At 40.1% G+C, this 27,665-nt stretch overlaps 1 protein-coding gene across 1 annotated transcript in view; it reads left to right on the top strand.

The window, feature by feature from the left end:
* Nucleotides 1–36: 36 nt before the first annotated feature.
* The window catches only part of LOC110537732 (uncharacterized), a 29,742-nt gene continuing 2,113 nt past the window's right edge, over nucleotides 37–27,665 (top strand). The window contains exons 1-2 of the mRNA XM_021624079.3: nucleotides 37–242; nucleotides 16,758–18,145. Of these exons, the coding sequence (XP_021479754.3) occupies nucleotides 131–242; nucleotides 16,758–18,145 (1,500 nt within the window). The 5' untranslated portion in view covers nucleotides 37–130. The remainder of the gene's footprint in view (nucleotides 243–16,757; nucleotides 18,146–27,665) is intronic.

A 27,665-nucleotide genomic window follows, 5' to 3' on the forward strand; every position in this document is an offset into this window, starting at 1 on the left:
TGATCAGACAGTCCTAATCCCCACTCAGGTGTCAAGTACAAAGAAAGGACCGTTCAGTTTCGGTTGTCATCTGTTCTACGTCACCTTTTTGCATTTTAACCACGCCCCTTAATGATCCTTCACAAACAAGATGGCGACTTGCAGGAAGATGAGACGTAGCTGGAAAATTCAATGTTTCGTGTTTATTTTGTTACAACTGTTTACTCCCAACTGTATTTCGGCTCCGCCGGCAACCCAAAACGGTATGTTTAATATTCAAAACGAAGTTACCATGTTTTATGGTTAGTTTTATGTTGAGAGGGAGCTATATGAGCTAACGTAGCTAGCTTTCACCTGAACCAGTATCTGCTTTTACCTGAATTAGTATCTGCGTTCAGCTTTCACCTAGCTACAGTAGCTAGTCGACGACCAGTTCCTGCTGTGCCGCCGATTGAGTTAAATGGGTGCCGCCTAGTGACTTGCCAAGGTGTCAGATGAGGAGCATGGCAGCCAACTCTGTCAGAAATAGAAGTCCGGGTTAAAATTTTACAGGCCTAATCATCTAATCTGTCATCAGTGACCATGAACTTTACGTAACGAACGTTACAGTTTCCAATCCTAGCCTCAGCGGGTTCGCTAGTTTGGCGTCAGAGTGAAAGTGAAGATTCATTTTGTCAACGATTCTGCTGATAATTGGTAGTTAGCTAGCTAGTAGCACAATGCTTTCGTGTTAGAATCATATAATTAATTATTCGAATATGAATTTAATATTATCTCAATGGTTAGAAAACCCACTTTATAGATACTATTTTGGTGGTAACAAGCCAGCTACAGTTAGCGAGTTATTTGGGGGTCTTGGACTCTAATTCCAGGTTTGACTGAGAGAAACTGGACTGGACTGTCCGACCAGGTGTCCCTCACCATGTATCTGAAATAATAACCATTCTGTCAGTGAAATGGAAACACTTCTCTAAGCGGAGGCCCAATAAGGAAATGTCAACAAAATGATTTCCTTATCACAAGCCTACTTATAAAATATTTTCGTTTTCTGCCTGTACATCATTTTAATATCAACATGTTTTACTTGATAATGCTGTATATGGTATTGATATAGAGCTTATCTTCATGGGAATACTTTTCCAAGGTCCTTATTGCCTTCTGAAAATGTCTTGAGGACGAGGAAAATATCATTTTTCGATACCAGAGTAGATTCTTTTGGGGGGAAAAACTACAACTCTGGCCTTATCGTCTCATATAGAGCTAGTCATGTCCCTTTTGTGCTAAAGCCGAACTGCTATGAGTTCCTTTTTTAGGATCATTGTTCCTCTTTTAGGAGCATTGCATGATGCCACATTCACGGAAAGTGAAACCATGTGGCCTATTCCTACAGGCATCCAAATTGACATGACATGCTATCCATAACAGTCTAATCATTCTCAACAGTAGCCCATTCACTGTGCCTTGTGCCGGCAGATGCGATTGCCCCCATAGTTTCTTGAGTTACGGAAAGAGCCCATCTGTCGACCTGTCATCCTACTGCATTTAACCTGTTATGAGAGCATTTCTTTACCATGTTAAATATCACAATACTCAATACCAAAACGATACCACAGCAAAAAAAGGCATATTAGCCAAAGGCACAGAATGACACTTGATCCAGACATATAAACTCAGCTACTGCTCTTTGCAATCGTTGGGCATCATTACATTAGAAAATTGTTACGTCAATATTTTTCAGAGAAGGCCATGTATTCATTAAATCAATTTGACTTTTACCAATTTAACGACATAACATAATGGTAATTTAGTTGAATGGCAAATCTCTGGGTAAATCAATACAGGTGAATGTGTATTCAGTAGGAGTGTGTGCATGCATTGAGTTATTGAGCTTGTTTAGCCTCATGGAAATCAGTTTCTCTGAAATTTGGGACTTATTTGTATAGAAGTAGCTTATTTAAAAAAAAAAAAAGCACTATCTTTAACCAGTAATCTTGGGATGCAGTTTATCAAATTGACATCAAGTTTTTTTTTCTTCTTCGTTTTAGCTAAAACTAACCCTTAACCTAATTATCCTAACGTGCTACGTTAATTCTACTAACCCGATACCGAGTGGCGCAGTGGTCTAAGGCACTGCATCTCAGTGCTAGATACTGCCTGGTTTGATTCCAGGCTGTATCACAAACGGCTGTGATTGGGAGTCCCATAGGGTGGCGCACAATTGGCCCAGCGTCGTTAGGGTTTGGCCGGGATAGGCCGTCATTGTAAATAAGAATTTGTTCTTAACTGACTTGTCTAGTTAAATGAAAAATAAATAAATACAAAATTCTCCTAACCTGCTACATTAATTATCCTAACCTGATGCGTAAATTCTCCTAACCTGCTACGAAAAGTAAATTATGAGATACCTTGTATCCAAATCTGCCCATCGGAGCCCTACAGTCAGTTAGTTCGCTGAGGCAGTATATCATCTTAGAGAGATGTGAGAAAGAGACTGCTTTTTAAGTGAATTAGTAATGTTTTTGTGGCAATCATCTTTGAAACCAGCATATGTTACATTATGGTTTGCACATTATCAACAAGAAACTACTAGGCTAGTGAATTTGTTAGTTTTAGCTGTCAGCTAGCATAGCAAGGAAAGTTAGCCTACAATGCTGGAAGCTACTGGTATCATCTTTCATTGTAAAGTGTTCTAGCCTTTATGGACATTGTTTTGTGAAGAGTAATTAAGTTTCAACTAATTAAACTGCTGATACCTCTCACCAAGTCACCTAAGGGACAGTTCAACATTTTATGGCCACAAATAACAATAACTGTAGTGACCCTGTGTTTATAAACGTGGATATCGACTTTACCACTTCAGAATGCTTTTGTGGCACAGTCGATGCCACACAGAGCTCCGGGCCAGAAGGTTGAGGGTTCGCAGACCACTACGGATGAGCTAACTCTCCCTGCCTCTTTCATTAGACCTACAATACAATCAGAGCCGGCTGCAGACAATGACCAGCTTGGTGCAAATCTGATTTTCAAAATTTTGATGTAATATATAAAATGTATGCAACGGATTTTCCAAATACACCATAACCAATAGGCAAAATACTTTGGGCGCTTCAACATGGTTTGCATTTTCAACACTACAATCTGCACATTTTGGATGCTGGAATTATATACTGAACAAAAATATAAAACGCAACATTTAACAATTTCAATGATTTTACAGAGTTACAGTTCCTATAAGGAAATCAGTCAATTGAAATGCATAGATTAGGGCCTTATTTATTTCACATGACTGGGCAGTGGCGTAGCCATGGGAGGGCATAGGACCACCCACTAGGCAGCCAGCCCCAACAAATCAGAATGAGTTTTTCCCCATAAATGTTTATTAAAGATAGAAATACTCCTCAGTTTCATCAGCTGTTTGGGTGGCTGGTCTCAGACAATCCTGCAGGTGATGAAGCCGGATGTGGAGGTCCTGTGCTGGTGTGGTTATACATAGTCTACGGTTGTGAGGTCAGTTGGATGCTCTGCCAAATTCTCTTAAGATGTTGGAAACAGCTTGTGGTAGAGAATTGAACTCTAGCAACAGCTCTGTTGGATATTCCAGCAGTCAGCATATCAATTGCACGTTCCCTCAACTTGGCATTGTGTTGTGACAACTCCATATTTTAGTAGCCTTTGTGCACCTGTGTAATGATCATGCTGTTTAATCAGCTTCTTGATATGCCACACCTGTCAGGTGGATGGATTATATTGGCAAAGGAGAAGTGCTCACTAACAGGGATATAAACAAATTTGTGCTCAGGATTTGAGAGAAATTAGCTTTTTGTGCATATGGCAAATTTTCGGGACCTTGTATTTCAGCTCATGAAACATTGGACAAACACTTCAGATATTTTGTTTTTGTTTCGTATATTTTGGATGAATGTGCGCAAGTGGCCGACAGGAGACTTTTGAACTAGCCTAATCAGATTACTACTTTGACTGGTTGTGTTTATGCCACACATAAAGAATAGCTGGTCAGAACGGAAAGGCAGAGCAAGCTTTCCTGAATAACTGGGCCTGCTGGGAGCATACAGTGGCAAGGAAAAGTATGTGAACACTTTGGATTTACCTGGATTTCTGCATAAATTGGTCATCAAATTTGATCTGATCTTAATCTAAGTCACAACAATAGACAAATATAGTGTGCTTAAACTAATAACACACAAATTATCGTATTTTTCTTGTCTATATTGAAAACATACTTTTCCCAACCTACACTATGAGCGTTTAAATTGTGTGAATCCTTAGGCTAATGCCTTCTCCAAAAGCTAATTGGAAGTCAGGAGTCAGTTAACCTGGAGTCCAATCAATGAGACGAGATTGGAGATGTTGGTTAGAGCTGCCTTGGCCTATAAAAAACCCTCACAAAATTTGAGTTTCCTTTTCACAAGAGGCATTGCCTGATGTGAACCATGCTTCGAACAAAAGAGATCTCAGAAGACATAAGATTAAGAATTATTGACTTGCATCTAGCTGGAAAGGGTTACAAAAGTATCTCTAAAAGCCTTGATGTTCATTAGTCCACGGTAGTACAAATTGTCTATACATGGAGAAAGTTCAGCACTGTTGCTACTCTCCCTAGGAGTGGCCTTCCTGCAAAGATGACTGCAAGAGCACAGCGCAGAATGCTTAATGAGGTTAAGATGAATCCTAGAGTGTCAGCTAAAGACTTATAGAAATCTCTGGATCATGCTAACATCTCTGTTGACGAGTCTACGATACCTAAAAACACAAAACAAGAATGGCGTTAATGGGAGAACACCACAGAAGAAGCCACTGCTGTTAAAAAAAACCCAGTGCTGCACGTCTGAAGTTTGCAAAAGTGCGTTACTGGCAAAATATTCTGTAGACAGAAGAAACACAGCACTGTGTGGAGAAAAAAAGGCACAGCACACCAACATAACCTCATTCCAACTGTAAAGTATGCTGGAGGGAACATCATGGTTTGGGGCTGCTTTGCTGCCTCAGGGTCTGGACAGCTTGCTATCATCGACGGAAAAATGAATTCCCAAGTTTATCAAGACATTTTGCAGGAGAATGTTAGGCTGTATTAGAGGTCGACTGATTGATTTTTCAATGCCGATACCGATTATTGGAAGACCAAAAAATGTGATTTTTAATAATGACAATTACAACAATACTGAATGAACACTTATTTTAAATTAATACATCAATAAAATCAATTTAGCCTCAAATAAATAATGAAACATGTCCAATTTGGTTTAAATAATGCAAAATCAAAGTGTTGGAGAAGAAAGTAAAAGTGCAATATGTGCCATGTAAGAAAGCTAACGTTTAAGTTCCTTGCTCAGAACATGAGAACATATGAAAGCTGGTGGTTCCTTTTAACATGAGTCTTCAATATTCCCACGTTTGAAACGCTATTAGCGCACACTCCGCTAACTAGCTAGGCATTTCACATCGGTTACACCAGCCTAATCTCGGGAGTTGATAGGCTTGAAGTCATAAGCCGAGCAATGCTTAAAGCACAATGAAGAGCTGCTGGCAAAACGCACGAAAGTGCTGTTTGAAAGAATGCTTACAAGCCTGCTGGTGCCTACGACCGCTCAGTCAGACTGCTCTATCAAATCATAGAATTAGTTATAACATAATAACACACAGAAATACGAGCCATAGGTAATTTAATATGGTCGAATCCGGAAACTATCCTCTCGAAAACAAGACGTTTATTCTTTTAGTGAAATACGGAACCGTTCCGTATTTTATCTAACGAGTGGCATCCATAAGTCTAAATATGAGAGCGTTGGACTAGTTAACTGTAAGGTTAACTGTACGGTTGCAAGATTGAATCCCCCGAGCTGACAAGGTAAAAATCAGTCGTTCTGCCCCTGAACGAGGCAGTTAAACCACCGTTCCTAGGCCGTCATTGAAAATAAGAATGTGACTTGCCTAGTTAAATCAAGGTGTAAAAATCGGCCAAATCGGTGTCCAAAAATACAGATTTCCGATTGTTATGAAAACTTGAAATCGTCCCTAATTAATCGGCCATTCCGATTTAATCGGTCGACCTCTAAGCTCATCTAAAAACAAGCCCATAGCAACATGGGAAATTCATACCTTACATATCCTGTACATCCACCTAATATACCACTCACCTTTGTCCCTGCCAGTTCTAATGACAGAAACCTCTTCTCAGAGAACTCCTATAGACTGATTTGACAGGATGTCAGCGCTGATTACTAAATCCTATTCGCTTTATCTTACTTCAAAAATGTTTTGTCAATCAGAATTTGACCTCTGTTTATCTTAATTTCCCATTTTATGGTCTCAATTTGAAAGATTGAAGCTGAACACCAATTGAAGCTCAACAGATGTTGGGTGATTCAACAGGACAACAACCCAAAACGCAGAAGAAAATACACCTTCTGGAGTGGTGCAGTCAGAGCCCACCTCAACCCGATTTGCAATGCTGTGGCATGACCTCAAGAGCAGTTCACACCAGACATCCCAAGAATATTGCTCAACTGGAACAGTTTTGTAAAGAGGAATGGTCAAAAATTCCTCCTGACCGTTGTGCAGGTCTGATCTACAACTACAGAAAGCATTTGGTTGAGGTTATTTCTGCCAAAGGAGAGTCAACCAGTTATTAAATCCAAGGGTTCACATACATTTTCCACCTTGCACTGTGAATGTTTACACGGTGTGTTCAATGAAGACATGAAAACTTATCATTGTTTGTGTATTAGTTTAAGCAGACTGTTTGTTGTGATCTAGATGAAGATCAGATAAAATGTTATGACCAATTTATGCAGAAATCCAGGTATTTCCAAAGGGTTCACATTGCCACTGTATATGGCAACTGTTCACATTATTATCAGTAGCAGGGTAAAATCACTGGGGAAGCCAAGATGTTCGTTCATATGCCTTGCGACGTGATATATACAGTTGAAGTCGGAAGTTTACATACACCTTAGCCAAATAGTTTTTCACAATTCCTGACATTTAATCCTAGTAAAAATTCCCTGTCTTAGGTCAGTTAGGATCACCACTTTATTTTAAGAATGTGAAATGTCAGAATAATAGTAGAGAGAATGACTTATTTCAGCTGTTATTTATTTCATCACATTCCCAGTGGGTCAGAAGTTTACATACACTCAATTAGAATTTGGTAGCATTGCCTTTAAATTGTTTAACCTGCGTCAAACGTTTTGGGTAGCCTTCCACAAGCGTCCCACAATAAGTTGGGTGAATTTTGGCCCATTCCTCCTGACAGAGCTGGTGTAACTGAGTCCGGTTTGTAGGCCTCCTTGCTCGCACATGCTTTTTCAGTTCTGCCCACAAATTATCTAGGGTTTTGTGATGGTCACGCCAATACCTTGACTTTGTTGTCCTTAAGCCATTTTGCCACAATTTTGGAAGTATGCTTGGGGTCATTGTCCATTTGGAAGACCCATTTGCGACAAAGCTTTAACTTCCTGACTGATTGAGATGTTGCTTCAATATATCCACATTTTCCGTCCTCATGATGCCATCTATTTTGTGAAGTGCACCAGACTCTCGTGCAGCAAGCACCCCCACAACATGATGCTGCCACCCCCGTGCTTCACGGTTGGGATGGTGTTCTTTGGCTTGGAAGCTTCCCCCTTTTTCCTCCATAACAATGGTAATTTTGGCCAAGCAGTTCTATTTTTGTTTCATCAGACCAGAGGACATTTCTCCAGAAAGTACGATCTTTGTCCCCATGTGCAGTTGCAAACCGTAGTCTGGCCCTTTTATGGCAGTTTTAGGGCAGTGGCTTCTTCCTTGCTGAGCTTCCTTTCAGGTTATGTCGATTTAGGACTCGTTTTACTGTGGATATAGATACTTTTGTACCTGTTTCCTCCAGCATCTTCACAAGGTCCTTTGCTGTTGTTCTGTGATTGATTTTCCCTTTTTCGCACCAAAGTACGTTCATCTCTAGGAGACAGAACCCGTCTCCTTCCTGAGCGGTATGATGGCTGCGTGGTCTCATGGTGTTTATAATCATGTTCTATTGTTTGTACAGATACTTGTGGTCTATAATTTTTTTTCTGAGGTCTTGGCTGAGTTCATTTGATTTTCCCATGATGTCAAGCAAAGAGGCACTGAGTTTGAAGGTAGGCTTTGAAATACATCCACAGGTACACGGCCTAATTTACATAATTTGAGTCAATTGGAGATCAGAAGCTTCTAACGCCATGACATAATTTTCTGGAAGTTTCCAAGCTGTTTAAAGGCACAGTCAACTTAGTGTATGTAAACTTCTGACCCACTGGAATTGTGATACATTGAAATAATTTCTGTAAACAATTGTTGGATAAATGTATTCTGTCATGCACAAAGTAGAAGTCCTAACCGACTTACAAAAAGTATAGTTTGTTAATAAGAAATTTGTGGAGTGTGCATCTGTAAAAGTGTGCATGGAGTGTGCATCTCAACTGTGCATCTGTAAAAGTTTGTGGGTCTTAGGGGCCAAGCTGAATTTCTTCAGCCTCTTGAGGTTGAAGAGGCGCTGTTGCGCCGCCTTCACCACACTGTCTGTGTGGGTGGACAATTTCAGATTGTCGGTGACGTGTACGCCGAGGAACTTTAACCTGTTCACCTTCTCCACTGCGGTCCCGTCGATGTGGATAGAGGCATGCTCTCTGCTCTTTCCTGAAGTCCACGATCAGCTCCTTCATTTTGTTGAGGGAGCCTATTGCCACTGAAAATGACCCCAGCAGTATATACTTTGCAAGTGACTGACTGCTGACGTATTACATTTTTCTAAATGTTATTTTAGGGGGGAGGGCTTATGACACGAATATGGCACATCTATCAGGTTGTTGATAGGCTGTAACCACTTGATCTATCGATTAGAGTTGTAATGTCAGCAATATAATCATGTTGATATGGCGAGGTAGAAAGATCCCAGCTACAGTGCCTTGCGAAAGTATTCGGCCCCCTTGAACTTTGCGACCTTTTGCCACATTTCAGGCTTCAAACATGAAGATATAAAACTGTATTTTTTTGTGAAGAATCAACAACAAGTGGGACACAATCATGAAGTGGAATGACATTTATTGGATATTTCAAACTTTTTTTAACAAATCAAAACTGAAAAATTGGGCGTGCAAAATTATTCATCCCCTTTACTTTCAGTGCAGCAAACTCTCTCCAGAAGTTCAGTGAGGATCTCTGAATGATCCAATGTTGACCTAAATGACTAATGATGAAATATAAATACAATCCACCTGTGTGTAATCAAGTCTCCGTATAAATGCACCTGCACTGTGATAGTCTCAGAGGTCCGTTAAAAGCGCAGAGAGCATCATGAAGAACAAGGAACACACCAGGCAGGTCCGAGATACTGTTGTGAAGAAGTTTAATGCCGGATTTGGATACAAAAAGATTTCCCAAGCTTTAAACATCCCAAGGAGCACTCTGCAAGCGATAATATTGAAATGGAAGGAGTATCGGACCACTGCAAATCTACCAAGACCTGGCCGTCCCTCTAAAATTTCAGCTCATTTAAGGAGAAGACTGATCAGAGATGCAGCCAAGAGGCCCATGATCACTCTGGATGAACTGCAAGAGATCTACAGCTGAGGAGGGAGACTCTGTCCATAGGACAACAATCAGTCGTATATTGCACAAATCTGGCCTTTATGGAAGAGTGGCAAGAAGAAAGCCATTTCTTAAAGATATCCATAAAAAGTGTTGTTTAAAGTTTGCCACAAGCCACCTGGGAGACACACCAAACACGTGGAAGAAGGTGCTCTGGTCAGATGAAACCAAAATTGAACTTTTTGGCAACAATGCAAAACGTTATGTTTGGCGTAAAAGCAACACAGCTCATCACCCTGAACACACCATCCCCACTGTCAAACATGGTGGTGGCAGCATCAATCTGTGGAAAGAACTGAAAACTGCTGTTCACAAATGCTCTCCATCCAACCTCACTGAGCTCGAGCTGTTTTGCAAGGAGGAATGGGGAAAAAATGTCAGTCTCTCGATGTGAAAAACTGATAGAGACATACCCCAAGCGTCCAACGCTCTTAACCACCTGCCTCTCATTGCACTCCACAAGGACTGCCTGTTATGCGAATGCAGTAGATGCCAAGGTAAGTTGCTAGCTAGCATTAAACTTATCTTTATAAAAAAACAATCAATCATAATCACTAGTTATAACTACTCATGGTTGATATTACTAGTTTATCTAGCGTGTCCTGCGTTACATATAATCGATGCAACGCTGGGCGACGATTTAACAAAAGCGCATTTGCGAAAAAAGCACAATCGTTGGACGACTGTACCTAACCATAAACACCAATGCCTTTCTTTAAATCAATACACAAGTGTATATATTTTAAACCTGCATATTTAGCTTAAAGAAATCCAGGTTAGCATGCATTATTAACCAGGTGAAATTGTGTCATTTCTCTTGCGTTCATTGCACGCAGAGTCAGGGTATATGCAACAGTTTGGGCAGCCCGGCTCATTGCAAACTAATTTGCCAGAATTTTACGTAATTAGGACATAACATTGAAGGTTGTGCAATGTAACAAGAATATTTAGACTTAGGGATGCCACCCGTTAGATAAAATACGGAACGGTTCCGTATTTCACTGAAATACTAAACGTTTTGTTTTCGAAATGATAGTTTCCGGATTCGACCATATTAAATTACCTAAGTCTCGCATTTCTGTGTGTTATTATCTTATAATAAGTCTGATTTGATAGAGCAGTCTGAGCGATGGTAGGCAGCAGCAGGCTCGTAAGCATTAATTCAAACAGCACTTTCGTGCGTTTTGCCAGCAGCTCTTCGCAAGCACAGCGCTGTTTATGACTTCAAGCCTATCAGCCTAATGTCTGGTGTAACCGATGTGAAATGGCTAGCTAGTTAGCTGGGTGTGCGTTAATAGCGTTTCAAATGTCACTTGCTCTGAGACTTGGAGTCGTTATTCCCGTCGTTATTCCCGTTATTCCCCGGCTGCAAGGGCCGTGGCTTTTGTGGAGCGATGGGTAACGCTGCTTCGAGTGTGGCTGTTGTCGATGTGTTCCTGGTTCGAGCCCAGGTAGGGGCGAGGAGGGGGACGGAAGCCATACTGTTACACTGGCAATACTATAGTGCCTATAATAACATCCAATAGTCAAAGCTATATGAAATACATATGGTATAGAGAGAAATAGTCCTATAAATACTATATTAACTACAACCTAAAACCTCTTACCTTGGAATATTGAAGACTCATGTTAAAAGGAACCACCAACTTTCATATGTTCTCATGTTCTGAGCAAGGAACTTAAACGTTAGCTTTTTTACATGGCACATATTGCACTTTTACTTCTCCAACACTTTGTTTTTGCGTTATTTAAACCAAATTGAACATGTTTCATTATTTATTTGAGGCTAAATGGATTTGTATTTCTATATTATATTAAGTGTCCATTCAGCATTGTTGTAATTGTCATTATTACAAATAAATAAATAAAAATTGGCAGATTTTAATCGGTATCGGCTTTTTTGGTCCTCCAATAATCGGTATCGGCATTGATCATAATCGGTCGACCTCTAGTTTGCATACCATTTTGATGCATGCATTAGATAAATACAACATACTGTATGCACTGCAACTGCCTTTTCAACGCAATGCTGCAAGAAAAACGCAGCGTTCCGTTGAAAATGAATGTACTTCTGGTGTACCAAAATGCAATGATGCTGTTGGTGTGATCGAGATGTAAGTGGAGCAGGCATGTTGCGCGCTCCAACTATGTAAGGGAGCTGCGCTGGTAGACTTGAACCGTGACGACAACAACAAACAGATCTACTACCAAACCGTTTTGGTATGCTAGACTAGGTACAGAGATTGCAATGCAATGACTGAGATTGCAAGAGGGAAGAAATCGTCCCACTTAAGAATATTGAGTAGACAACGTATTGCGTGATGTCTGGATGTCCCTACACAGAGCAGATGGGCCATATTTTCCAGCCATTTACTTGGCTATTTAAAGAGTATGTTTTGTCTCACACCCCTCTTTCCATAGCCACGGGAAGTAGGGTTGTTGAGTGTGCTGCAGCACTCCCTGATTTTAAATTTTGTATTTATTTTTTTCTTCCCACAAAAGTAGTGCACTGGGCCTTTACTGTTTGAGCGGATCGAAATAGCCGCCTGCAGCATGGGGAGAAGTAATTATCCCAACCCACCCCCATCCCTAATCATCTTCTGACGGCCTTGCATCTTCTTATTCAATGTTGATGCTGGCAGTAGCTTCCAGGAATGAATACTCCCATTCTTTGTGGCGACTGCTAATTTGGCATGAGTATAAAATCATGTTGACTCTGGTTGAATCGGGTCATTGATTTAAGAGGACCGGCCAAAGGCATGAGATGGCAGGAGCTAGAACAAACATCCCTCTCATAGGATCCCTGACTGAACGTTTTGTACAGTGACAGAATGCATATGAATTAAGTTAATATTTACTGTACAGTACACTGCACATTTCTACAGTGAGAAGTGTATACTGATAAACTCAGAGTAGGGTGTCCACCCACTGCCCAGCGTGTGTGAACATGCTTTGGTGATGAAATTTCACTTAGTCATATTTGTTTTAATAACATAAGACAAGTAAGACTATTCATGTTCTGAATTGCTGAGTGGGGTCTTTTTCTAACATATTGTAACGACCCTGGGTTTATAAGCGCGGATATCGACTCTGCCGCACGAGCATGCTTCTGCGGCACAGTCGATGGCGCGCCGGACTTTGGGCTAGAAGGTCGAGGGTTCGAGACCTGCTCCCTGCCTGTTACATTACAATATCATTAACATTATATCCAAAAATTGAGATTTCATAACATAAGCACCGAGCTCTGATATACAGTACCAGTCAAGTTTTTCCTTATTTTTCCTATTTTCTACATTGTAGAATAATAGTGAAGACATAAAAACTAAGAATTAACACCCATGGAATCATGTAGTAACCCAAAGGTAAACAAATCAAACATATTTTTTATTGGAGATTCTTCAAAAGCCACCCTATGCCTTGACAGCTTTTCACACTCTAGGCATTCTCACAACCAGGTTCATGAGGTTGTCACCTGGAATGCATTTCAATTAACAGGTGTGCCTTCTTAAATGTTAATTTGTGGAATTTTTTTCCATAATGCGTTTTGAGCCAATCAGTTGTGTTGTGACAAGGTAGGGGTGGTGTACAGACAATAGCCCTATTTGGTAAAAGACCAAGTCCATATTATGGCAAGAACAGCTCAAATAAGCAAAAGGAAATAACAGTTCATCATTACTTTAAGACATGAAGGTCAGTCAATGCGGAACATTTCAAGAACTTTGAAAGTTCCTTAACCTGTTGCAACGCGCAAACCCGGATCCGGGATCCTATTTATAGCCTCAAGCTCATTACCATAACGCAACGTTAACTATTTATGAAAATCGCAAATGAAATTAAATAAATATATTAGCTCTCAAGCTTAGCCTTTTGTTAACAACACTGTCATCTCAGATTTTCAAAATATGCTTTTGAACCATAGCTAAACAAGCATTTGTGTAAGAGTATTGATAGCTAGCATTCCATTTAGCCTAGCATTCAGCATGCAACATTTAAACAAAAACAAGAAAAGCATTCAAATAAAATAATTTACCTTTGAGGAACTTCAGATGTTTTCAATGAGGAGACTCTCAGTTAGATAGCAAATGTTCAGTTTTTCCAAAAAGATTGTTTGTGTAGGACAAATCGCTCCGTTTTGTTCATCACGTTTGGGTAAGAAAAAAAACAAAAATTAAGTCATTACAACGCAAACTTTTTTCCAAATTAACTCCATAATATCGACAGAAACATGGCAAACTTTGTTTAGAATCAATCCTCAAGTTGCTTTTCACATATCTATCGATGATAAATCATTCGTGGCAGTTGACTTTCTCCTCTGAACCAAATGGTAAAATGCACGCACCTGGAGATTACGCAATAGTTTCGACGGAGGACACCGAGCGGACACCTGGTAAATGTAGTCTCTTATGGTCAATTTTCCAATGATATGCCTACAAATACGTCAAAATGCTGCAAACACCTTGGGGAAACGACAGAAAGTGCAGGCTCATTCCTGGCGCATTCACAGCCATATAAGGAGACATTGGAACACAGGGCATTCAAAATCTGGACCATTTCCTGTATGAAATTTCATCTTGGTTTCGCCTGTAGCATTAGTTCTGGGGCACTCACAGATAATATCTTTGCAGTTTTGGAAACGTCAGAGTGTTTTCTTTCCAAAGCTGTCAATTACATGCATAGTAGAGCATCTTTTCGTAACAAAATATCTTGTTTAAAACGAATGTTTTTTATCCAAAAATTAAAAGAGCGCCCCCTATCTCAAAGAAGTTAACCTCTTGCGACGAGCAATCCCGGATCCGGGAGCGTAATCATAGCCTCAAACGAATTAGCATAACGCAGCGGACATAAATACCCCTAGTAACTTTTCATATTCATGAAAATCGCAAATGAAATTAATATATTCAAACACAAGCTTAGCCTTTTGTTAACAACACTGTCATCTCAGATTTTCTAAATATGCGTTACAGCCAATGCTAGACAAGCATTTGTGTAAGTTTATCATGGCATAGGGCTATGCTAGCTCTGCTGGCAGCAGGCAACATTTTCACGAAAATAAGAAAAGCAACCAAATGAAATCATTTACCTTTGAAGAACTTTGGATGCTTTCACTCAGGAGACTCCCAGTTAGATAGCAAATGTTCCTTTTTTCCAAAAATATTATTTTTGTAGGCGAAATAGCTCCCGTTTGTTCATCAACGCTGAACTTTTTTCAAAATGAACTCCATAATATCGACAAACACGGCAAACGTTGTTTAGGATCCATCCTCAAGGTGTTTTTAACATATATTCGATAATATATCCGTCGAGGCAATTGGTTTCTCATAAGAAGCGATTGGAAAAATGGCTACCTCAGTATTTTACGCAAGATTTTCTGCGGGAGACACCATGTGACCACTTGCTAAATATGCTCCCTTACGGCTATTCTTCAATGGAAATGCGTAAAAAGACGTCACAATGCTGTAGACACCTTGAGAATACGTGGAAAACATAAGCTCATTCGTAGCTCATTCACAGCCATATAAGGAGTCATTGGCATGAGGCGGTTTCAAAAAATGCGTCACTTCCTGGTTGGATTTTTATCTGGGTTTTGCCTGTAACATCAGTTCTGTGGCACTCACAGACAATATCTTTGCAGTTTTGGAAACGTCAGTGTCTTCTTTCCAAAGCTGTCAATTATATGCATAGTCGAGCATCTTTTCGTGACAAAATATATTGTTTAAAATGGGAACGTTTTTCATCCAATCAAGCGCTATGATGAAACTGGCTCTCATGAGAACCGCCCCAGGAATGGAAGACCCAGAGTTACCTCTGCTGAAGAGGATACGTTTTCAGAGTTAGCTGCACCTCAAATTGCAGCCCAAATAAATGCTTCATAGAGTTCAAGTAACAAACACATCTAAACATCAACTGTTCAGAGGAGACTGTGTGAATCAAGTCTTCATGGTCAGATTGCTGCAAAGAAACCACTACTAAAGGACACCAGCTGAATCAGATGATCTGGTCTCCACAATCCCCCGACCTCAAGCAAATTGACATGGTTCGCGATGAGTCAGACCACAGAGTGAAGGAAAAGCAGCCAACATGTGCTCAGCATATGTGGGATTTCCTTCAAGGCTGTTGGAGAAGCATTACTGGGGAAGTTGGTTGAGAGAATGCCAAGAGTGTGCAAAGCTGTCAAGGCAAAGGGTGGCTACTTTTGAAGAATCTCAAATCTAGAATATATTTTACTTTGTTAAAAAAACATTTTTTTTTTACTACAGGATTTCATGTGTTATTTCATAGTTTGTCTTCAATATTATTCTACAATGTAGAAAATGGTAAAAATAAACAAACACCCTTGAATGAGTAGGTGTGTCCAAACTTTTGACTGGTACTGTAGGTATGGAGGTTTCTCATAACTTTTGAGGATTTTACATTTTGTTGTCGTCAGTTGTTTCCACGGGTCGGAAAAAGCTAAATACGCATGATACGAGCTGAATTAAATGTAATCGGCTTTGAAAATAAAAGCAGTTGACATTAGAGAGATGCTTGTTTTTGAATAATCTTTTAAAAAGGACAGGGATTTCAATTTAATATGAAAAGCATATACTAAAATGCTACATGTATGATGGGATATCGATTGAGACATAACGTCTATTGTTTTATGTTCTGCGGATTCGAGAAGATGAGTTCAACGGGAAAGTGAGCATGTCAGGTAGCAAGTAACCTTCATTTTTGCACAATTCAGCCTTTTTTTCCCACTTTCTCTGGCCTCCATTGAGTCACCATACTTTTAGCCATCTTACAAGGGTAAAAACTTAACGGATTATGAGGTTTGGACCATTGGTACACTTTTTTTTAATATGCATTTTTGATTGGACACCCAACTCCGAGGGCAAAGTGAACCTATTATTTTCTTTTATTTAACACAAAACACATTCAACCATTACAGGTCAGATGTAGAATGATAAGATGTGTGTATCATGTACAATTTGATGATTAGGCCTACGCTATATAACTTGGCTACATTTTTCCACTAAAGATTTCACCACGCTTATTTTCAAATGTTCTGTAAGCTACAAAAAGATTAAACCCCATGACTTGTTTTGTAAAGTGTAGAATGTGAACAGAGGTTCAAATGAGTGTGGTGACTGTTTTGTTTTCAATTCCTACTTCAGCAGTTTTACTGGATCCAGGAGTTGATGATTTAGAACCCTTGCCTTTGGCAACAGCCAGCAAGGATGCAGAAACAGCCATCGGTACTGGTACAACGGACGGCAAAGCAGACACAGTAACCAGTGACAATGATGCAACAGTAATGAAGGCTGGAACAGCAGATGCAAAGGACGCTGCCGCCACACCCATCAAGGACTCTGCCGCCACACCCATCAAGGACTCTGCCGCCACACCCATCAAGGACTCTGCCGCCACACCCATCAAGGACTCTGCCGCCACACCCATCAAGGACGCTGCCGCCACACCCATCAAGGACGCTGCCGCCACACCCATCAAGGACGCTGCCGCCACACCCATCAAGGACGCTGCCGCCACACCCATCAAGGACGCTGCCGCCACACCCATCAAGGACGCTGCCGCCACACCCATCAAGGACGCTGCCGCCACACCCATCAAGGGCGCTGCCGCCATACCCATCAAGGACGCTGCCGCCACACCCATCAAGGACCCTGCCGCCACACCCATCAAGGACTCTGCCGCCATACCCATCAAGGACGCTGCCGCCACACCCATCAAGGACGCTGCCGCCACACCCATCAAGGACGCTGCCGCCACACCCATCAAGGACGCTGCCGCCACACCCATCAAGGACCCTGCCGCCACACCTATAGAAGACACACCTATCGATGGTGTAATAGCACGTGATGATGCACCATACACCAAAGGGGAGGTTATAGCTGAATCCACTGCCATTAATGCTGAAACAACTGTTGGCAAGTATGCAATAACTGCAGACAAGAACAAAACCAAATTTGATAAATCAGGACTGACTCCTGAAAAACTACCTCCCAAACCTGCTGATTCAGATGCTGATGCTGCCATGACTGCAGCTCCAGCCACCAGCACCACCACAGTCAAAGCCCCAGAGCCTGCCAAGCCCATCCTGGAGAAACCAAGCCCTGCCTCTAACACCAAGCTCGTCAGCCCCATGGACGCAACAGAGGATGAGCAAGAGAGCGATCAAGTGCCTATCAACACCCTGGAGTCCCAGACAGACATGTACGACAGAGAAAATGAGGAAGAAGGTGGTGAAGACTATAACATGGGACCCGCTGTTAAGGTCCCTCTGGACCAGGACCAGAACCAGAACTTTGGCGGCCAAGACCTCAACGAGGAGAACGATGACGGCATGGTGGACGGCATGGTGGACGCCGATGATGATGACCAGGTGGTGCTCAGCCCAGCAAAGAGTGCTGGGAAGATAGATGTACGTATGAAGGACACCAACATCTACACCACCCAGGACGAGGACTCCCACTTCTTCTTCCACCTGGTCATCCTGGCCTTCCTGGTGGCCATTGTATACATCACCTACCACAACAAGAGGAAGGTAAGCAGAGGGGGAGTACTTTATTAATCCATACGAGACTGTTTGATTTCTGCTGTACCGAACCCCTTCAATATACACACATGTGTACTGTTGTGGGGTACTTGGAGTTGGGAAACACCTGGCCTAGGCTATAAAATGGACAACAATTGAATAGAAACAGGCTATGGACAGGTTGCATGCATATCAGCCATTGACCAATACATTTTAGTGAAGCATTGGGTGGTTATGTTGACACTAGGCCTACATTTTAATTTGAGTGCTTTATCTAAAATCGGTGCAACCACTTATTGAAAAATGGTAGCCTAAACTCTGGCGGATATTTCACTGTAATTCATGCATCTCTGGCTGGCAACCGCCCATCTCTTCCTCTTCTCTCTAGCTCGTAAACTAGTAGCCTTGGCTATACACTGAGTGCACAAAACATCAGGAACACATTCCTAATATTGAGTTGCGGCTAGGAACGTATTACCGCCACACCGGCGGTCCCGAATCACGAAGGCAGTCAAATTCCACATGACAGTTTTAATCATGCTAATTTATTTATTTTTAACCTTTTTTATTTAACTAGGCAAGTCCGTTAAGAACAAATTCTTATTTACAATGACGGCCTAGGAACAGTTGGTTAACTGCCTTGTTCAGGGGTAGAATGAAAGATTTTCACCTTGTCAGCTCGGGAATTCGATCTAGCAACCTTTCGGTTACTGGCCCAATGATCTAACCACTAGGCTACCTGCCACTCCAATTAGGCCTCTCCAAGCTCTGATGCTGCTGCTGGTCATTAGTAGCCTACCAGACTTGCTAACTGCCTGGTACTCAGCACTCTATTATCTCTTTAAATCACTCTGACATCAATGCAAATGTAATTGAAAATCTAATCAAACACTTCATGAGAGCCCATGAGCTCATGATGCACAACATTTCTATAGGCTATGCAATTACTTGAAAACTGAATGATGGCCTTTTTTTTTTAAATTTAAAGTTTTATTAAGTTTTCTTGTTTTTCAATCAACCAACAGAACACATTCCACATTCACAGATGTGACAGGCTTTAAAAAAATAAAAAATAAAAAAATAATAATACTTTTGAAAAAATAAAAATACAATTAAAATGAATGATAAAGTCAAATAAAAGCATTTATTTTTCTTAATCTATATATTTTCCTTGGTACATATATACATACACACATACGTACGTACATACATACGCACATATACATACACACACACCTACGCACACGTACTCAAAAACTAAATTAAAATAAAAACACACAAAAAAAAAAAAAAAAAACATATAACACTTGCAGCAGCACTATCAAGGTTCTTATCAGCTATTTCAAGCATTCGCTGAGACGACGGGCCAATAATTCGTTTTTAGGTTTTACAGTACCTTACACAACATGTATCTGCGCATTTCCCTAGTCACCCCGTTCACTCTGTCCAGTTTGAAATATAGTTGAATAGTGGAGACCAGAGTCTATCAAACTTGGGCTGTCTCTTGTGGAGGTCATAAGTGAGCTTTTCAAGAGGAAGAAAGTCAACAATCTGGTCAATCCACATTTTAAATGTAGGAGGGGTATTAGAGGCCCACAATAGAAGAATACATTTCTTAGCAGAGTATGTAATAGTAATAAGCAAATTTTCTCTGTCAGGATCAAGAACAAAGTCCTGCTGGGCATTAAGAAGATAGATACACGGGGTCATATCAAACTGTACATCTAGTATTTTCTGTGCAGCAGTATGTACAGATTGCCAGAATCTGGCAATCTCCCTACAGCTCCAAAATACATGCATATAGGTTCCGCTTTCAGAGGTACATCTTTTACAGTTAGGAGACATATCTGTTTTCATTCTATGGAGTCTCAAAGGAGTATAATAAAATTTGTACAAAAATTTGTAATTAGATTCTTTCATTTTTACACTGGTAGAGGAGCAGTATACCCTGTCGCAAACCTCCGCCCATAACTCATCACTGATAGTCAGACCAAGGTCCTTTTCCCAGATTATTTTCAAAGGAGTAAAGGAGGAGCTTCCTTTCTCAGAAAGGAGTCTATAGATGTAAGATATTTTGCCTTTAATGGATTGTGCTGTGACAAGAAGGGTTTCAACTTCATTCAACTGAGTTCTAAACCTCCTCTTGGAGGTAAATGAGGAAATTACATGTCTAATTTGAAGATATTTTAAAAAATGGGATCTTGGCACATCGAATTCACTGCAGAGCTCTTGAAAGGATTTCAGTGTAGTGGTTTTCTGATGAAATAGGTCTGAAAAGGTCCTGATTCCTAGAGTATGCCAAAGATTAAAGTTGGCATCCCTCAGGGCTTTTGGCAAGTCTGGGTTGCCTACTATAGGCGAGTGAGAACATATTTGGGAGGAAATGCCCAGGTATTTCTTACAGTCCCTCCACAATGATGGCCTTTTAAAAAGAGGAGGATCCTGTCAGCTTTCTATCGCCCAGCCTTACTATATTTATTTCTCAACTTTCCTAATGTTAAACACATTGCTTATCTTTACAACAGGAGTATAGCCTACCTGGCTGGCTAGGCTATAAAATGGACAACAATTGAATAGAAACAGGCTATGGACAGGTTGCATGCATATCAGCCATTGACCAATACATTTTAGTGAAGCATTGGGTGGTTATGTTGACACTAGGCCTACATTTTAATTTGAGTGCTTTATCTAAAATCGGTGCAACCACTTATTGAAAAATGGTAGCCTAAACTCTGGCGGATATTTCACTGTAATTCATGCATCTCTGGCTGGCAACCGCCCATCTCTTCCTCTTCTCTCTAGCTCGTAAACTAGTAGCCTTGGCTATACACTGAGTGCACAAAACATCAGGAACACATTCCTAATATTGAGTTGCGGCTAGGAACGTATTACCGCCACACCGGCGGTCCCGAATCACGAAGGCAGTCAAATTCCACGTGACAGTTTTAATCATGCTAATTTATTTATTTTTAACCTTTTTTATTTAACTAGGCAAGTCCGTTAAGAACAAATTCTTATTTACAATGACGGCCTAGGAACAGTTGGTTAACTGCCTTGTTCAGGGGTAGAATGAAAGATTTTCACCTTGTCAGCTCGGGAATTCGATCTAGCAACCTTTCGGTTACTGGCCCAATGATCTAACCACTAGGCTACCTGCCACTCCAATTAGGCCTCTCCAAGCTCTGATGCTGCTGCTGGTCATTAGTAGCCTACCAGACTTGCTAACTGCCTGGTACTCAGCACTCTATTATCTCTTTAAATCACTCTGACATCAATGCAAATGTAATTGAAAATCTAATCAAACACTTCATGAGAGCCCATGAGCTCATGATGCACAACATTTCTATAGGCTATGCAATTACTTGAAAACTGAATGATGGCCTTTTTTTTTTAAATTTAAAGTTTTATTAAGTTTTCTTGTTTTTCAATCAACCAACAGAACACATTCCACATTCACAGATGTGACAGGCTTTAAAAAAATAAAAAATAAAAAAATAATAATACTTTTGAAAAAATAAAAATACAATTAAAATGAATGATAAAGTCAAATAAAAGCATTTATTTTTCTTAATCTATATATTTTCCTTGGTACATATATACATACACACATACGTACGTACATACATACGCACATATACATACACACACACCTACGCACACGTACTCAAAAACTAAATTAAAATAAAAACACACAAAAAAAAAAAAAAAAAACATATAACACTTGCAGCAGCACTATCAAGGTTCTTATCAGCTATTTCAAGCATTCGCTGAGACGACGGGCCAATAATTCGTTTTTAGGTTTTACAGTACCTTACACAACATGTATCTGCGCATTTCCCTAGTCACCCCGTTCACTCTGTCCAGTTTGAAATATAGTTGAATAGTGGAGACCAGAGTCTATCAAACTTGGGCTGTCTCTTGTGGAGGTCATAAGTGAGCTTTTCAAGAGGAAGAAAGTCAACAATCTGGTCAATCCACATTTTAAATGTAGGAGGGGTATTAGAGGCCCACAATAGAAGAATACATTTCTTAGCAGAGTATGTAATAGTAATAAGCAAATTTTCTCTGTCAGGATCAAGAACAAAGTCCTGCTGGGCATTAAGAAGATAGATACACGGGGTCATATCAAACTGTACATCTAGTATTTTCTGTGCAGCAGTATGTACAGATTGCCAGAATCTGGCAATCTCCCTACAGCTCCAAAATACATGCATATAGGTTCCGCTTTCAGAGGTACATCTTTTACAGTTAGGAGACATATCTGTTTTCATTCTATGGAGTCTCAAAGGAGTATAATAAAATTTGTACAAAAATTTGTAATTAGATTCTTTCATTTTTACACTGGTAGAGGAGCAGTATACCCTGTCGCAAACCTCCGCCCATAACTCATCACTGATAGTCAGACCAAGGTCCTTTTCCCAGATTATTTTCAAAGGAGTAAAGGAGGAGCTTCCTTTCTCAGAAAGGAGTCTATAGATGTAAGATATTTTGCCTTTAATGGATTGTGCTGTGACAAGAAGGGTTTCAACTTCATTCAACTGAGTTCTAAACCTCCTCTTGGAGGTAAATGAGGAAATTACATGTCTAATTTGAAGATATTTTAAAAAATGGGATCTTGGCACATCGAATTCACTGCAGAGCTCTTGAAAGGATTTCAGTGTAGTGGTTTTCTGATGAAATAGGTCTGAAAAGGTCCTGATTCCTAGAGTATGCCAAAGATTAAAGTTGGCATCCCTCAGGGCTTTTGGCAAGTCTGGGTTGCCTACTATAGGCGAGTGAGAACATATTTGGGAGGAAATGCCCAGGTATTTCTTACAGTCCCTCCACAATGATGGCCTTTTAAAAAGAGGAGGATCCTGTCAGCTTTCTATCGCCCAGCCTTACTATATTTATTTCTCAACTTTCCTAATGTTAAACACATTGCTTATCTTTACAACAGGAGTATAGCCTACCTGGCTGGCATGAAAATGAACCACAGGAAAAGTGATCTCCATTTGCTATTTAAGTGCATAGATTACATGTATTTCTTCCTGCTGCCCCTGTTTCGATACAGGTCCATGATAATTGTCCATTCTAAATCAAAACAAATTTCACACATACACTACCGGTCAAAAGTTTTAGAACGCCTACTCATTCAAGGGTTTTTCGCTTATCTTTACTGTTTTCTACATTGTAGAATAAGAGTGAAGACATCAAAACTATGAAATAACACTCAACGAATCATATAGTAAATAAAAAAGTGTTAAACAAATCAAAATATATTTGAGATTCTTCAAATAGCCACCCTTTGCCTTGATGACAGCTTTGAACACTCTCAACCGGCTTCACCTGGAATGCTTTTCCAACAGTCTTAAAGGAGTTCCCACATGCTGAGCACTTGTTGGCTGCTTTTCCTTCACTCTGCGGTCTGACTCATCCCAAACCATCTCAATTTGGTTGAGGTCGGGGGATTGTGGAGACCAGGTCATCTGATGCAGCACTCCATCCCTCTCCTTCTTGGTAAAATAGCCCTTACATAGCCTGGATGTGTGTTAGGTCATTGTCCTGTTGAAAAACAAATAATAGTCCCACTAAGCCCAAACCAGATGGGACGGTGTATTGCTGCAGAATGCTTTGGTAGCCATGCTGGTTAAGTGTGGGGAAACGATGGGAAATACACATACATGGAGATCATCTGTTCACCCACACTGCATCTCACAAAGACATGGCGGTTGGAACCAAAAATATCAAATTTGGACTCCAAACCAAAGGACAAATTCCCACAGGTCTAATGTCCATTGTTCGTGTTTCATTGCCCAAGCAAGTGTCTTCTTCTTATTGGTGTCCTTTTAGTAGTGGTTTCTTTGCAGGAATTTAACCATGAATGCCTGATTCACGAGTAAATCGAATGAACTTACTTCTGTTGCAGAGGATAACTCTGGGTCTTCCATTCCTGTGGCAGTTCTCATGAGAGCCAGTTTCATCATAGCGCTTGGTTTTTGCGACTGCACTTGAAGAAACCCTCAAAGTTCTTGACTTTTTCTGGATTGACTGACCTTCATGTCTTAAAATAATGATGGACTGTCGGTTCTCTTTGCCTGTTTGAGTTGTTCTTGCCATAATATGGACTTAGCCCTATTTGAGAAAAGACCATCTGCTGTATATCACCCGTACCTTGTCACAACACAACTGATTGGCTCAAACGCATTAAGAAGGAAAGAAATTCCACAAATTAACTTTTAAAGTACACCAATTAATTTAAATACATTCCAGGTGACAACCTCATGAAGTTGATTGAGAGACTGCCAAGAGTGGGCAAGGCTGTCAAGTCAAGTTGTCTAGCCCATACCTATATGTTTTGATAAGGTTTGTATCACAACTAAAGTGGCCAAATAACTTCTTAAAATGAAGCACATTTATCCGGTTTTACAAGGGCTATAGAGCCTAACTGGCATACAGTGGGGCAAAAAAGTATTTAGTCAGCCACCAATTGTGCAAGTTCTCCCACTTAAAAAGATGAGAGGCCTGTAATTTTCATCATAGGTACACTTCAACTATGACAGACAATGAGAAAAAAAATGAAAAAATCCTAATCACATTGTAGGATTTTTAATTATTTTATTTGCAAATTATGGTGGAAAATAAGTATTTGGTCACCTACAAACAAGCAAGATTTCTGGCTCTCACAGACCTGTAACTTCTTCTTTAAGAGGCTGCTCTTTCCTCCACTCGTTACCTGTATTAATGGCACCTGTTTGAACTTGTTATCAGTATAAACCTCAAACAATCACACTCCAAACTCCACTATGGCCAAGACCAAAGAGCTGTCAAATGACACCAGAAACAAAATTGTAGACCTGCACCAGGCTGGGAAGACTGAATCTGCAATAGGTAAGCAGCTTGGTTTGAATAAATCAACTGTGGGAGCAATTATTAGGAAATGGAAGACATACAAGATCACTGATAATCTCCCTCGATCTGGGGCTCCACGCAAGATCTCACCTCGTGGGGTCAAAATGATCACAAGAACGGTGAGCAAAAATCCCAGAACCACACGGGGGGGGACCTAGTGAATGACCTGCAGAGAGCTGGGACCAAAGTAACAAAGCCTACCATCAGTAACACACTACGCCGCCAGGGACTCAAATCCTGCAGTGCCAGATGTGTCCCTCTGCTTAAGCCAGTACATGTCCAGGCCCGTCTGAAGTTTGCTAGAGAGCATTTGGATGATCCAGCAGAAGATTGGGAGAATGTCATATGGTCAGATGAAACCAAAATATAACTTTTTGTTATTGACCAAATACTTATTTTCCACCGTAATTTGCAAATAAATTCATTAAAAATCCTTAAATGTGATTTTCTGGATTTTTTTTTTTCTCATTTTGTCCGTCATAGTTGAAGTGTACCTATGATGAAAATTACAGGCCTCATCTTTTTAAGTGGGAGAACTTGCACAATTGGTGGCTGACTAAATACTTTTTTGCCCCACTGTACATATGGGGTGGCAGGTAGCCTGGTGGTTAGAGCGTTGGACAAGTAACCGAAAGGTTGCAAGATTGAATCCCCGAGCTGACTCTGTCGTTCTGTCACTGAACAAGGCAGTTAACCCACTGTTCCTAGGCAGTCATTGAAAATAAGAATTTGTTAATAACTGACTTGCCTAGTTAAATAAAGGTGATGAATAAATAAGCAGCGTATGTGTTTCAAGCTTGGAAGTTCATTTTCACTGTAAATTGCACCTTTATAACAGAAGCAATACAAGCATTATCGCATTTGCTGTCACTTTTGATAATGGAGTTTTCAACATTTTAAAGCTAAACGTTCTGATCTGTTGCGTCAGCCACATTAGCATAAAAACAATTACGTAGTGGTTGTATTAATTTGGGATCAATCGCATCCCACAACTGTCCCAGACTATGTTTGGAATATTTATTTCTCGCACAGAATAGAATAGGTCTTTAAAAAAATAAAAATTAAATGTTTACTATGGGGGATAGTAGATTTACTTAGGCTTTTGCTGTTTGGCCTACTCATCTTGTTGGCTGACAAAGTAAATGTGGACAGTTTTTTTCCAGTATCTTCAATATGCACCTGGGAATTGGATAAGGATGCGCGCAGATGCGTCCCCGACGTGTCTGTCTTCACTTGTAGCCTGTGAGAAACCTGATCGCCAAGGGCACAATAACCACTGACCGCAAAAGGCATGGATTTTTTTAGGATGCATTATGGCCACACAAAGAGGAAGTCGCCGTAAAATTCGAGGCATTATAAAGTGCTAGTCAAATTGTGAATGAGTGATTGATGCAGTGTGTACAGCCTGCGCAAAAAACAAAGTACCGACTTTTTTCAAATCATCATTAGTCTCGTCATGCAGCCTTACAATGTATAAAACATTTGGAGATTTGTCTTCCAACAAGACAATGATCCAAAACATAAAGCAAAATCTACAATGGAATGGTTCAATAATAAACATATCCAGGTGTTAGAATGGCCAAGTCAAAGTCCAGACCTGAATCCAATCGAGAATCTGTGGAAAGAACTGAAAACTGCTGTTAACAAATGCTCTCCATCCAACCTCTCTGAGCTCGAGCTGTTTTGCAAGGAGGAATGGGAAAAAATGTCAGTCTCTTGATGTGCAAAACTGATAGAGACATACCCCAAGTGACTTGCAGCTGTAATCGCAGCAAAAGGTGGCGCTACAAAGTATTAACTTAAGGGGGCTGAATAATTTTGCACGCCCAATTTTTCAGTTTTTGATTTGTTAAAGTTTGAAATATCCAATAAATGTCGTTCCACTTCATGATTGTGTCCCACTTGTTGTTGATTCTTTACAAAAAAATACAGTTTTATATCTTTATGTTTGAAGCCTGAAATGTGGCAAAAGGTCGCAAAGTTCAAGGGGGCCTAATACTTTCGCAAGGCACTGTATATTAAACTGCAAACATTTTTCTATCTACCCTATGTCAAAATGTGTAGAATTTCAAGAAATTAGCTGTAAAACTGAAACATTTCTGCCCCATGGCAGAATTTGTACAATTGTAAAATATTCTCTACACCCATGACAAACTGTGTATAATTGTAAAATATTCTCTACACCCATGACAAACTGTGTATAATTGTAAAATATTATCTACACCCATGACAAACTGTGTATAATTGTAAAATATTATCTACACCCATGACAAACTGTGTATAATTGTAAAATATTCTCTACACCCATGACAAACTGTGTATAATTGTAAAATATTCTCTACACCCATGACAAACTGTGTATAATTGTAAAATATTCTCTACACCCATGACAAACTGTGTATAATTGTAAAATATTCTCTACACCCATGACAAACTGTGTATAATTGTAAAATATTCTCTACACCCATGACAAACTGTGTATAATTGTAAAATATTCTCTACACCCATGACAAACTGTGTATAATTGTAAAATATTCTCTACACCCATGACAAACTGTGTATAATTGTAAAATATTCTCTACACCCATGACAAACTGTGTATAATTGTAAAATATTCTCTACACCCATGACAAACTGT

Source organism: Oncorhynchus mykiss, chromosome 12, assembly GCF_057628025.1.
Source record: "Oncorhynchus mykiss isolate SJ-2025 chromosome 12, ASM5762802v1, whole genome shotgun sequence".
In the NCBI taxonomy this organism is placed as follows: Eukaryota; Metazoa; Chordata; class Actinopteri; order Salmoniformes; family Salmonidae; genus Oncorhynchus; species Oncorhynchus mykiss.